Here is a 12,980-nt window from a genome sequence, read left to right as displayed (position 1 = left end):
AACAAAAAAATGGATGTCGCCCTCTCGTGGACGGAATTAACGAAATGTGAGCTGCAGCTGGACAGTCCCTTCTAGTTCAAGAGAAACACCTACAGTATAGATAAGATGTTAATCACTTTTTACAAATGTTACAAACTAACCAATGTGTGAAAAGCTAAATGTGATACTTTTTGTGTAATGTATTGCGGGAGTTTATAGTTGTCATTTTCCTCTTGTAAATATTTTTCTAGATGTTATCCATGTTTTATTTCTCAATGACATACAAGCAAACAACCAAATAAAGGATAAAAAAAAAAGATATTCACTTCCTTTCTATCACATGATGGTGTCAGGTTCCCCTACTACCAGGAAACATAGCTAAGACAAACCCTCCCAAAGAAATGTAATTTTCAAGAGATTTACAGTTTTTTCAAGTGACAGCAGCAGTTTACTAACTTCAGTCCGTCACACAAAAGGAAGAATGGAAAGATAAAGGGCTAACACATGGGATTAATTGATGAAGATATTCTTTTTCTCCCTTTTATGACATTATGTCTTGTAAGGGACAAAATATTGAGGCTCCTTTATCCAGTTTGGATGCATTTCATTCTAATTGGTCAATGACCCTAATAAATGTTATGACTAGTAGCTTATGATTACATTATAATGTTGAAATTCAGACAAGCAATGAGTTTTTATTTACATTATTATTATATGAAATCACCTATTACAGTCAACCATATGGGCCTAAAAAAAGCATAATTTTCTTTCAGGTATAAACCCATTTTTATTTTTGTAAACACTTATTTTTGCCAATGTTTTGATTGGATTTTTGGATTAAATATATAACTGGATGTGGAGCTCTTTTTGATGCATTCTATTAACCCATTTGTGGCATTTTTCTCAATGGTTTCATGCATATAGTCTTGTTAATTGTGTCCTAATATATTCTGCATTTATTTGAAATTATTGATTTTTTTCCCTTTGAAAATCATATTTGAATGTGTGGCAACTAAAGCTGCCAGTGGGCAAATATGTTGTATTCACCCCTTCAATATCAAATTTATGATTAGTAGCTTATGATTACATTATGATGTTGAAATTCAGATCTATTAAGTCAGCCATTGAAAACTATGGGCCTAAAAAAAAGGTTAATTTTCTTTCAGGTATACCTTTTTTAATGATATAGATGTGATATTTTCTTCATTTTTATTTATGATACAAAAAACACTTTTTAAACTCTTCTTAAAAAGAATATCATTAATGTCATCAAGGACATTTGTCAAGGTTAATCCATCTGACCTAATCAATACAGTATGTGCCTATTCATTACATATATGGTATTTAACATATTTACAGTATGCAAATATGTTTATGTAAATTAATACATCTACTTATACCCTCACTGCAGTAATTCTTCTAGGTTACTTGTACTAAAACTGTTTACATAAGGGAAAGTTCACACAAAAATGGAAAATTGTGTCATCGTGTCATCTTCAAGTTGCAAACCTATGAGATTCTTTCTTCTGTTGAACACAAAAGAAGATATTTTGCAGAATGTTGGTAACGAAACAGTTTTCATTCAGGTATACTCTTTTTTTATTATATAGGTGTAATATTTTCTTAATTCTATTTTTTTTTTTTTTTCATTTAACTTGATTGATTCACAATACCCTGTTGGGTCAACTTAATGGCTGCACTTTTTTCTGCACTATGTTCCACAATTTTAAGACAAATGGATTTGTCATATTCAAGAGATTATAAGATAAAGGCAGCCTTTTTCGGGGTTTGCATCAAATGTTCTTCGACTTTTATGCATGATAAATTTGTTTATGAATAAAGATTGATCCGTTGATAGCAGTTATTTTGAGTTAGATGTCAAATGCTCTCCTTGTATTCAATTTGACATTGACGGGGTGAATACAACATATTTGCCCACCGGCAACTTTAGTTGCCACACATTCAAATACGATTTTCAAGAAAAAAAAAAAATAATAATTTCAAATAAATGCATAACATATTAGGACACTATTAACATGACTTTATGCATGAAACCATTGAGATAAATTTGGCCACAAATGGGTTAATACAATGCATCAAAAAGAGATCCATGCCCAGTTATATATTTAATCCAAAAATCAAATCAAAACATTGGCAAAAATAAGTGTTTACAAAAATAAAAATGGGTTTGTAGAACTAGGAGAAAAGCACATTTTCAAAAGTCTAAAAGTTTAGCAAGCGTGTTTCATTTCAAATGAAAAGTGATTTGTAAAATAATGAAAAAAGGGTAATTAAATGTTTTTTTGCACATTTTTATTTAAAATAATCAAATAGACATTTAGCAAGCAATTTTTGTTTTTATTTAAAAATGTTTACTACAAGGACTACACGTGGAATTATAGAATGTATATTTTGAGTGGAAACTACTATTGCTGTTAACTGTACAATATTGTACCAGAAAGAAAAAGAAAACCACAAACAAATATGGAGAAAAAGAATGTACCTCTGTAATGTACACTATTGTATATACAAAGCATGGTTTCTCTGGTAACAGATATCTGAATGGACAACTATAAATATATCTGACAAGACGATTCATTATACAGTCTGGTTTCAATTGGACAGGAATTACATTTTAGCAATAGTTATGATTACAAATATTGAAAGAAAATCACCCTCTGACTTAATTTGTTCACAAACACACAATGCAGATTCAAGTGTATAATGATTGATTTCAGTTTACTCGATGAAAGTAAACAGTATGTGTGTGTGAACGGAGGCCTCGGCCGACAGCATACCATTAACATTACACATTAAACACACACTGCTGTCATTTGCATGTAAAGGTCCTGCCCACTAAAGAACTCCGATAAGACAGTTTCCAGTTGCCTTCGTGAGGTATCAGGAAAAACACACACAGAATACTTCCAATCATTAACACGTGAACAAATGTAACCACCTGTGAAGATGTTTTCAGAACACGACAACACATTCAGGAAAATAACACATTAGGAAAAATTCTGTTATTTTGATCTCAGTCTGTCTGTAGATATTTTCAGAGTCACAGTCATTGCTTGTAAGGCTTCAAAGTGAAGCAGGCTAATTTTACATCCCACCACAATTCATTTTCTAGGACACTAAGGCCTTGCTTAGGAAAATACCGACTTATCTACTATACTAATATAGACATGTCCGATCCATTCTGTCGAAGGAATAATCAGGCAGACCGTGTGATGAAGATTGTCAGACTTTTAAAGAGGCTTTTTGCACGCTTATTCTTTCCGAGTTGGAGAAACTGAGGAAAGCAAGCCACGTTTTTGCATGTATCCGCCATTGGTCTGTTTTAAGTCTTTCCCTTTTTTGCATCGTCAATCTCTAAAAGTTGCTGTTAGGCTGCTTAGATTCAGAATATACATACTGTACGTAAACACACATACTAATACACAGATACCATGATACAGACCCAAAGGTGAGTAATGACCTAGGGAAAATTCAATAAAATTATGTTTCTGTTTTCTTTTCTTTTTTTAATATGGGTGACGGAGAAATAATGTGCTTGCATGACATTCCTCATTTTTAGATCACTTTTTCCAGTTATAATCATGATCATTTAACTTCTATAAAAAACAACACCCTCTTTTTTATGTGCCCTCTGATATAATAGTACAATAAAACCACATATTAGATAGTTAATAATGTCAGAAGTGCTTTTGAATCCGTCTGTTAGGGAATCCACGTTTGCCGTGCAAATATCTTGTGAATCCTCATGCAAAGAAGTTCCTGTTCCTTTATTTGATGTGTTTAGGAATGGTGTGTTTAAGTAGAAACTGTGGATTATATGAACTGTAACTACTGATTATTGTATAACAAATTCATATCAGAAAATGTTTTTCATTTACTGAGATGCTGTGCCGTCTGTAACCTGATTCAAGATGCATCAAAGTCTGAGCAGAAGAATGTGTCCTCAGAAAGCACTTCCACTGCTCGTGTGTCCCTTATAAAATCAGTCGGAAAAACTCCAAACCTCTAATTTGGGATTCGAAAAAATGGATTGCTGACATCCATGTCTCAGTCCAAACTAAAACAGTGTTGTAAAATCACTCCAACATTCCACGTGTGTATATTAATTCCACACACACACACACTCACGCTCAATCACGCAAGCATCCAATATCAGTCTGAGTCTGTTAAGTATTCCACAGTTTTTCATTAAGATTCAAAGAGTCAGTATCAGAGGGTGCTCATGGAATGACTAAGAACCTGATCACAGATCGAGGCTGTAAAGCCTCAGACGGGGCAGGACTTGTCGGTGGGTGGTGGAGGGGGCGGTGGTGTTGGTGGTATGGTGGTGGTCGGGGATCCCATCGCCGGACTGCCCCCTGCTGAACTGCTTTTTGGGAACACCACAGGCTTTGGTTTGGTGACTGGGGGTTTGTTATCTCTAAAGGTGGAGCCAGAAGCGGACAGGCCTGTGGTAGACATTGATGACAGAGGGCTTTTGGGACCCGAGGTTTTGCCGGGCCGGAAGGTGGAGGGCATGTCGCTGGCTGAGCTGGCGCTGCGCTGCAGAGGATGCTGGGAGGTATCGGCCTCACGGAGCAGGCGGGAATGAAGCGGGCTGGAGGGTTCAGATGCCCCTCCGCTCTTCAGCTGCTCTAGAGTGTCAAGCAAAATGTCAGGAGTGTGTTTGACATTGCTCTGCCTCTCCAGCTCTCGCAGCTCACTTAGAGCCGTGTTCATAGTCTCCTCAATGTCCTGAAAGAAAGAGAAAAATGAAGAAATTAGAAATTATGGATGTATATAACTTTATATAAAACAATTTCAAAAACATAATTGAATTATTTGTATTTTTATTATTTATCAGTTTTTTCTAATGAAAACAAAGTTCCTTATTTTATTGAATTTACAACAAGACTTGAATTTAGTTTTTCTAATTCAAGAAGTTTTGCAATTTAAACTAACACCTTTTTATTTTAATATACTTTAATATACTTCTAATATACAATAGAATTTATTCCTGTGAAGCAATGCTGAATTTTCAGCACCATTACCCCAGTATTTAGTGTCACATGATCCTTCATGTGTTTTTAGTGTCACATGTATTTAGAGTCACATGATCCCTAATATCCTGTAGTCGATTTTAGAAACAGTTGTACTGCTTAATATTTTTTGGAACCGGTCATACTTTTTTTTCGGGATTTTTTGATAACTAAAAAGTTAAAAAGAACAGTGTTTATTCAAAATATAAATTTTGTGTTACAACATACACTACATTACTATTCTAAAATCTGAGGTTAGTATATATATATATTAATTTTTTTCAAGAAATGTATACATTTATTTAGCAAGAACATGTTAAATGGATAAAAAGTGAAAGTAAAGACTTGTATTGTTACAAAATATTACTATTTTGAATAAATGCTCTACATTTTAAAACTCTTTATTCATCAAAGAATGAAATTAAAAAGTATGCCAGGTTCCAAAAAAAAAAGCAGCAGCACAAAATTTCCAACACGGAGAATAAATCAACATATTAGAATGATTTCTGAAGGATTATGTGACACTGAAGACTGGAGTAATTGTTGATGAAAATTCAGCGCTGCATCACAGAAATAAATTATACTTTAAAGTATATTAAAATAGGAAACCAATATTGGAAATTGCAATAATAATAAAACATTTTTTTTATATTTTTGATCAAATAAATGAGAGATAGGCATAAGGGACTTTAGGACCACTCTCCAGCACTTCACTCCTTTTCAAAAAAAAACAAAAAAACATCATCCGTAGTTCTGCCTTTAGCCAAGGTCAGTCTCTTCTGATATCTGTTGTACAGCAAGTACACTCTCACAATGACTGGACTGCAGGAACTCCAACTCAATTACACACAACCTCAGCCGGGATCGATTCTGAACCTTTATCCAGCCGTGAAATTACAGCTCAAAGAAAGATTAATAGGACGTTCTAAAAAACACAGACACTCCTTTGTAGAGCTCAGCCCTATTTTTCGAAGTGGAAAATGTTTTTTTCTGATTACACGTTGCCATTCTTATGCATTGTAAGTTTGTATGAAAACTGACAGGGTCTGAAAATTCCTGCATTTAAATAATACTTCTAAAGCAATCAAAGCAGTGTCACACTGAATCAAATTTCCAGATTCTGGGTTCGTTGTACCTGTGAGCTGTGCTCCACCTGAGCGATGACCTCTGGTTCCAGTGGTCTGTGATTGCTGAAGCTCTTGGATCGACCTGCAGGCGTGGACTTGCGGAGCTGAGGACCTTCTACCTTAGTCTTCAGAGAGGAGTGTCGGGTGACGGAGTTCAGGACGCTGTGAGCACTGACCGGTCGCTTGTCTGTCCCTTCCTTGGCCAGTCCACTTGCCAGCATGGACGAGGTCTTTAAACCCCCTGTTGCTCCGGATGAGCCGTCACCTTGACCCTCTGCTGCACGGATTGTTCTTCGGATGCTGGGCGCTTCTGGCCGTTTCCTCATCCTAAAATGGATTTAGTGTAGGCAAAATTTAATGATAATCAACATTTAGGGAGCTTTCACACTGGCAGTTTAGTGCGGAACGGAGTACGGTTTTTGAAATGTGAACGCTGTCATCGGACCCTGGTGCGCACTGGGGTACCGAACCCGAGACTAACTGGAGAAGGTGGTCTGAGTTCGGTTGCTCCCGAGTTGTGGCGCAGTTCACGTGAATGTGCAAACACAACGGACTCGGGTGCACACTTGTTCAGGAAGTAAAGTATCCTGAGCATGCGTAACACTGTCGATATCACTGTTTCCTCAACACACGAGAGAGCAGAGGTTGATTCCACACACTCCTAAAAGTCAAATTGAAAATAATTAAGATTAAATAATTAAAATAATTAAAATTAATTATTATACTGTGCATAATAGCACCAAAATAACAAAAAAATGACAACTATGCTCAGTCGCGTTGTGTTCTCCATGCGTTTTACGAGTGCGTTTGCGATGGCGTAAGGTGACTGAAAACACACCTGGGTTTCGACACAACTATTGAGTGTGAAAGCAGACCAACGCTGCGGGCGTCACCGGGAAAAATCAGGCTCGGGCTCGGACCGCAGCAAACGAGCCCAGTGTAAAAACCCTCTAAGTTCATTTTTTGCTTACACATGCACACACACAAGCACGCACGCACAAACACACACACACAGAAATGGATGTATATATATATGTAAAACTTTTTCTTTTTTGCACACCATTTTTATTAATGCATATTAATGTATACCAGAACTGTTAGCTTACTTGTTGAGGTTAGCTAGGTAGATATCAGCTACATGGCCTCCAGTGGGTGAGCCAGCACTGGCTCTGGTGGACACCTTCTCTTCCACAGCATCATGGGAAGCTTCTAAGTCAGCTTTGGGATATCCATCCGGCCTATCACACAAAATCACAGACACCTCTAGATTTCACATACACTATGGGGCGGTCTTACTGATAGTTAATCAGTAATAACTAGTAGGACGTTGAATAACTGGTTAAATAAGCAGTTCTGATCGATATAGCACTAATTCAAATCAATAAAGCAGACAGCTTACATGTCTTGCACTTCTATGTACTGGTGCGGCACCAGTCCCTCAGTGCCGTTGTGGCGACCCTCCCACCAATCGTCAGATGCACGGCTGTACAGCAGCAAAGACGCCCCCTTCTTAAAGGACAGCTCAAGATTGGTGCGTCCAGAGTAGTCAAAACGTGCGATGGCCTCAATGGGGTCAGACTCTGAAACGTTCAAGGACCCTGACTTTACTATTTAGAGACATGAAAGACAGGGAAAGACAAAGAGATAAAGAGGACAGGAAGGGGAGAAAGTGAGAAGGGAGGAAGAGCACAAGGAAAAGTTGAAGGGTTATTACACAGGAAGCCAGGCAGGTTAGAGCACATTTATCATAACAGGTTTGGAGCTGCAGAAAGGGTGCATGGACAAAAGAGGGCGGGAAATAGGAGCTTCCACGATGAGCTGACTTGTGCTGGCGGCAACAGTGTGTCTTTATGAAAAATATGTGTGCTTGTTAGTACGGTCTGAATGGCATCTGGGCTCACCATCATCGCTGTTGTGGATTTCAGAGGCAGCGTCAGGGGCAGGTTCATCCACCAGGGGGGGCTCAATGTGTGGACTATCACTGTTGAATTGACCACAAGAAACATGCATCAGTGAAACCCTCAATTATAAACAATAAAAATGACAACAACACAAACTTAAACCATTGCTTTAATACAGACACCAACATTTATATCCAACGCACACATCTACATTAACAAGTAAAAAAGGTAATTAAAATGTAAAGTTGACTGAACACCTGAGTAAATGTATGATCTCGAAGACCTTTTGTTCTACAGCATACAGCTTCTAATTGAATTCTTGAAAGATTTTTAAATAGGATTATTTTGATTAATTTTTGTAGACATAAAATATATTAAGGCATCAATTTCCATTTTAAGTTATATAATTTAGTAAATAAATTAGCAAACCGTTTCTTTGGGTCAATAAGATTTTTAATATGCTTTTGAAAGAAGTCTCTTATGCTAACCAAGACTGAACTTCTGAAATAACAATATAAATGTCTTTTACTCTCACTTTTGATCAATTTAATGCATTCTTGTTGAAGTAAAATAATAATAACTGACCCCAAACTTTTAAATGTAGTGTAAATAAAAGTAAATCAATCAATAAATACAGTAAATAAATAAATAAATAAAAAGTGCACCAACACAGAAAGTTTGATTAGAAACATTTGTACCTTTTAAAAGCTCATACGACTATTTATAATTATTATTTGTATTATTTAGATTTGTTATATATTTATATTTACTATTCTTAATATGCATGATTATATATTATATGATTATAAATGCATGGTTTTATTATTTGTATTGACATCCTTTTCCCCCTGCTGTCCATGACCCAATCAGGACCCATTTTTGAGCCACAATTACACTATTTCCCCCCCATAAAATACCCATATTTTTTTGACAATACTTCATGGTTTTTACAACCTTATTATTATTCAAAAAATTTTAAATGAGCAATAATCAAGAATGAGTATATTTATTCAAACTTTTACTGCTATAGTTATGATGGAAAGAGCAGAAGAAGGATCCTAAAATAAGCACGCGACTGTGAATGAGAACCAGTTATGATTTTCTATGTCTCACTCTTCAGCCCTGAAACAGAGTGTCCGAGCTTCTTTGAAGCAAAACAGGAAGCAGAGCCCAGATACGAGGATCAAAGCTGGCCTTTCCTGTGGCCTCTTGACTCTAAACTGAACTTGCGCTCACTCAACTCAACTCCAGCACGGAATCTATTGTGACCAGAAAACAAACACAGTACTAATGCACAGGAAAATGGCTCTTTTCCAAGGACACAAGGGCCTCAGTGCTGATAACAACTCTGTTATGCCATTCACAGGCCAAGAATCCCTCTAATACCCTAGTATTAATTTAGCCAAAAAACTGAACAACCTGATCTCCTATTGAGCAACCAAGCAAAAACACTGCCTAATTTCCTGTCATCACTCTATTAATAAAAGGAAATTCAAGCTCTGTAGAGTGAAAGTACAGTGCTCTACCCAGCTGGAATATATCTCACTAAGACCATCCCAGTTTATTACATAGACAGTTGGCAAGCATGAAGCCTAGGCTAATGAAAAGCTTAATTTCATTAGAAAGCAGCTTTAGACAGGAGGAACCTGAGGGTAATGACTGTATAATGCACTAATCTCTGCCTGGTGTGTGTAGGGAGACGCTGTCAGACAGGTTTGGCAAAGTACACGTCCATCACAGTTTCAGTGAATCTTTATTGAGCAGTTAGTTGGTGAAGAAGATCCTGTGATCCTCCTGTCAGTCCATCTGAGAGACCGAGTGTAGCTTTGATCTGGGCTCTTAAGGTAGAATGATGCATGCGGCTTCTTCGCCCTCGAGCAGATGAGTGTGTGTTCAGGGAGGTCCGAAGCTGCTGTGATTTTTAATGTCTTCCCCAGAGACGCTGGATATCTCATTCTGCTCTCACCATCAATCTTTGACTTTTACTTTAGCATTTTAAGGACACTCCATAAATTTAATTTCACTGTCAAAACTGTCTGGGTCCTTTTTTTTTTTTTTAGGGCATCACAACTTTTTGAGATTCAATCAAAATTTAAAAATTTTTAATAATACACCATGACTCCATAAAATGCTTTTATATGCTCGATAAAATCCCTGAATTTTCACATGCATCTCAAATTCAGATCTGAGGCTATAAATGAAGTTAAAATACTGAACGAACAGTAATTCCTATCAGGGCAGGAACTGAGCATGCAGCGTGTTGTCTACAGTATGTTGTTAACGTGTGTCGACTTCACGTGACTTAGAGCCTCAGGAAGCGGAGACAAGACTCTGACTAAACCCTGAGCTAAAAACACATCATCTCACCAGCTCAAAGTCTTAATTACACCACCCATGCAATCTAAACAATCCCGTGCATGAAAACCACATGAAAAGAGCCTGCATCTCACAAACAAACCTGACCTGGATGCGTTGATTTCTTTTCACGATGACACAGCAATCTGAAGTCATTTCCTCTATGACATTCAAAACAGTTATTAAAAAGCTGCAGGAGGGCATTTCATTAGCACTTGGCCTTGAGCAGGTTAGGATAACCTTGTTTTTAATTTAAAAAAGGATCTCATGATGGCGGTTTTTGGTTCTGGCTGCCGGCCACTCTTCTGGTTGCTTTCACGGTGACATCTTTTGGGAGTCTAGGTCATGTGCTGATACATGGAAATGTATCTGTGCCTTCAACCATTGAACTGACGGCTTAAATGAGCATAATATACGGAGGAACTTTAAAAAGTGACTGACTCCCTGTAGGGCTCTGTTGGTCTTTATAATGCTCAATACATCATGTCTGACTGATTCTGCATTAAATCAAGCTCGTCTGATTAACTGATTTCTGGTTTTGTGGTTCGGCTGAGCAGCTGCTTCCATAAAATGTGGGGCCAGTATTCACTGCCAATGAATTTTGCCAAGATTAGGGGATTCGGTCTCATCCTTCTTTCTAACTTTTTTTTTGTAACCAACTTCACTCTAGACTCACCAGTATTCCTCAGCGGCTCCCCCACGGTCATAGATGGGCCCCTCCAGCTCACGGGGCCCTGGAAAGATGGTCTCGTGATGTATAATAATGGTTTTGATAAACTCGTTGACATGTGCCTGGCAGGAGACTTGGTCGTGGCCCTCAGGCACAGACATGAGTGTGGGACCGAAGCAGATCGCCAGGTTGTAGGGGTCCATCATGTTATCATCACTGTACTGGGACAGACTAGTTAAAAGAGAGAGAGAAAAATACAGAGTAAAAAAAACAAAAACAAAACCGGATATGAAAAGTTAGCTTAAATATTGTTATAATATCATTATATGCTCTTGTTTGCAATAGTGCATGGTGTAGTATTACAGTCCTGAGCAACGCTTGCATAGAACTGCATAAAAGTGATGTTTTGATATTTAATATTAATATATTTTGGTCTAATTTGTTTAATTTTCAATATAAGTTTTTTTTTTATTTTTTATTATCACTAAAAATATTGAGTTAAATTAAAAAACATGAAATAATTATTAAATAGGATTTTCGGTTTTCATCCAAGTGCATCCAGAATTTTCAATTTGGCTCAGGACTGTCCTTTCAAATGTGCAAATTTAATGTCAATTATTACATTCAATTATTTTATTATATACACAGGAATCAATTTTATTTGTGCCAGCCATACCACTTTGACTTTAAGATTTATTTGAAGTAAATGTTTTAGTAACAAGAACACATTTGCAAGTTCACTGTTCTCTGATATTGTTAATGGTTACATGACATGCAGGTAAACAAAGAAAATAAATATATAAAAATAAAAATAAAAAATCATTAAAAAAAGCTAATTTCAATATCTACTAAAACAAATTAAATGGTTTCCCACAATTCATCATTCAACCTCCATATTCCATATCCTATATTTTGCCAATTATGTTTCTTCTTGCTTTTTTGGATGCTGTGTCAAGCTAAAAGAAATTAAACTTCCGTCTCGACACACTTGCATTCTGTCCATCTTTTTATTAACCCAAGACTTTCTTAGATAAGAAATATTGCACAAAAACATTAGGATGGCACTTTCACTGCTCTTAAGAACATTTCTTAATAATTAATAAAGTCCTAAAAATAAAAATTATAAATAAATAAATATAGAAAAAATAAGAACTATACTTAAGAACATTTCTATCTTTATATATTAACCCACTGATCATTGGCTTGAAGTGCACCAGATATCAAAACAAAACAACAACAAAAATGTACAAAAAAGTCATACTATCCAGAAACATGTTAAAACGATCCCTGATCATGTGACTATTCTCATGGAGAGAGCAGCTCCTGCTGGACTAATGTGAAAAACAGACTGAATCTCTATCTACACAGCTCATTTATCAAGAGCCTAAGCCAGCTTTCTCCCATTTATGTGTGTCTGTGAGAATACTCTGAATTGTTACAACTTTTTATTTGTTCCTTTCTTACTCTGCAATATGTCCACTTCTTCTGATTACTGAAAACTTGGATGTGTCCAAAATGTTGGGAGAGGTGTCCTTAACCGTGTGTGTTTTTGGGATAACGGGGGTTAGGATAAAAGCAGTAGGGGCTCCAAAACAAATTTATGGGACCGTCCTGCCCAAACAGTTACAGCTGCATAAGAGCTTTAAATAACCTATCTCTCTTTGTTTATTTCTTACTGCACTAAATGAGATCTCTTGATGTGTATTTGTGAGTGTATGCCATGCATACCTACGAACGATGTACATGATTGGCCGTAATGAATGCTAGAGCGCATTAGAGAGAGCGGCAGTTCTTCAGAGACCTATTCTGGCACCTCCATTGACTTTTATAGCAGAGGAAAGATCTATCGGCCGTAGAGCAAACAGAGAAGCCATTCACCCAGGGCTACAGACGTCCAGCAGGGGAGCAC

General features: G+C 36.8%; 1 protein-coding gene across 6 annotated transcripts in view; it reads right to left on the bottom strand.

The window, feature by feature from the left end:
- Window positions 1–2,265: 2,265 nt before the first annotated feature.
- Window positions 2,266–12,980, bottom strand: part of LOC113111230 (SLIT-ROBO Rho GTPase-activating protein 2-like) — a 94,264-nt gene continuing 83,549 nt past the window's right edge. For 4 of the 6 annotated variants that reach the window (XM_026275819.1, XM_026275820.1, XM_026275821.1 and 1 more), the window contains 6 exons: window positions 11,078–11,302; window positions 8,047–8,126; window positions 7,545–7,752; window positions 7,252–7,383; window positions 6,154–6,472; window positions 2,266–4,734 (listed from right to left, as the gene is read on the bottom strand). In XM_026275819.1, coding sequence (XP_026131604.1) covers window positions 4,267–4,734; window positions 6,154–6,472; window positions 7,252–7,383; window positions 7,545–7,752; window positions 8,047–8,126; window positions 11,078–11,302 — 1,432 coding nt within the window. In that variant the 3' untranslated portion in view covers window positions 2,266–4,266. The remainder of the gene's footprint in view (window positions 4,735–6,153; window positions 6,473–7,251; window positions 7,384–7,544; window positions 7,753–8,046; window positions 8,127–11,077; window positions 11,303–12,980) is intronic. The other 2 variants (XM_026275822.1, XM_026275818.1) reach the window with 1 other exon arrangement.

Source organism: Carassius auratus, chromosome 11 (genome assembly GCF_003368295.1).
Source record: "Carassius auratus strain Wakin chromosome 11, ASM336829v1, whole genome shotgun sequence".
NCBI classification, from domain to species: Eukaryota; Metazoa; Chordata; class Actinopteri; order Cypriniformes; family Cyprinidae; genus Carassius; species Carassius auratus.
This window is presented reverse-complemented; position numbering and strand designations above follow the sequence as displayed.